Genomic DNA, 453 nt, shown 5'->3' on the forward strand with positions numbered 1-453 from the left:
CCTGTGCTGGGGACCCCAGAGCTGTTCCCAGCCCTGCAGGGGGGTCTCAGCAGAGCAGAGCAGAGGGGACAATCCCCTCCCTGGCCCTGCTGGTCCCGCTGCTGGTGACACAGCCCAGGACACGGGTGGCTTTGATGGGTCACCTTGAGCTTTTCCTCACCCAACACCCCCGAGTCCTGCTCAGCTCCGGGCTGTGTCCCCTGTGCTGTGTCAGGTTTGGGGGGGGGGAGGGTGGTCTCCTGGGTGGTCTCCTCTCCCCGTGGCTCTTTAACTCTTTCCTGCCCAGCTGGGAGAGGCCCCACGTGATGTATGGGCAGCTGCTGGAGAGGCTGAGGTACCTGGTGGCCTGGCAACCCGTCATCATCGGCCTGGTCCAGGGCATCAACTACATCCTGGGGCTGGAGTGAGGGCAGGGGAGCAGGAGAGGACACAGCCCCAGGGCAGGGGGCAGCA

General features: G+C 65.3%; 1 protein-coding gene across 1 annotated transcript in view; it reads left to right on the plus strand.

The window, feature by feature from the left end:
- RNF121 (ring finger protein 121) overlaps nucleotides 1–407 on the plus strand; it is a gene marked incomplete at its 5' end in the record, with an annotated part of 10,551 nt that extends 10,144 nt beyond the window's left edge. Inside the window, one exon of the mRNA XM_009996630.1 lies at nucleotides 287–407. Within this exon, the coding sequence (XP_009994932.1) occupies nucleotides 287–407 (121 nt within the window). The remainder of the gene's footprint in view (nucleotides 1–286) is intronic.
- Nucleotides 408–453: the final 46 nt, after the last annotated feature.

This window comes from Chaetura pelagica, unplaced genomic scaffold (assembly GCF_000747805.2).
Source record: "Chaetura pelagica isolate M959 unplaced genomic scaffold, ChaPel_1.0 scaffold2290, whole genome shotgun sequence".
Classification (NCBI taxonomy): Eukaryota; Metazoa; Chordata; class Aves; order Apodiformes; family Apodidae; genus Chaetura; species Chaetura pelagica.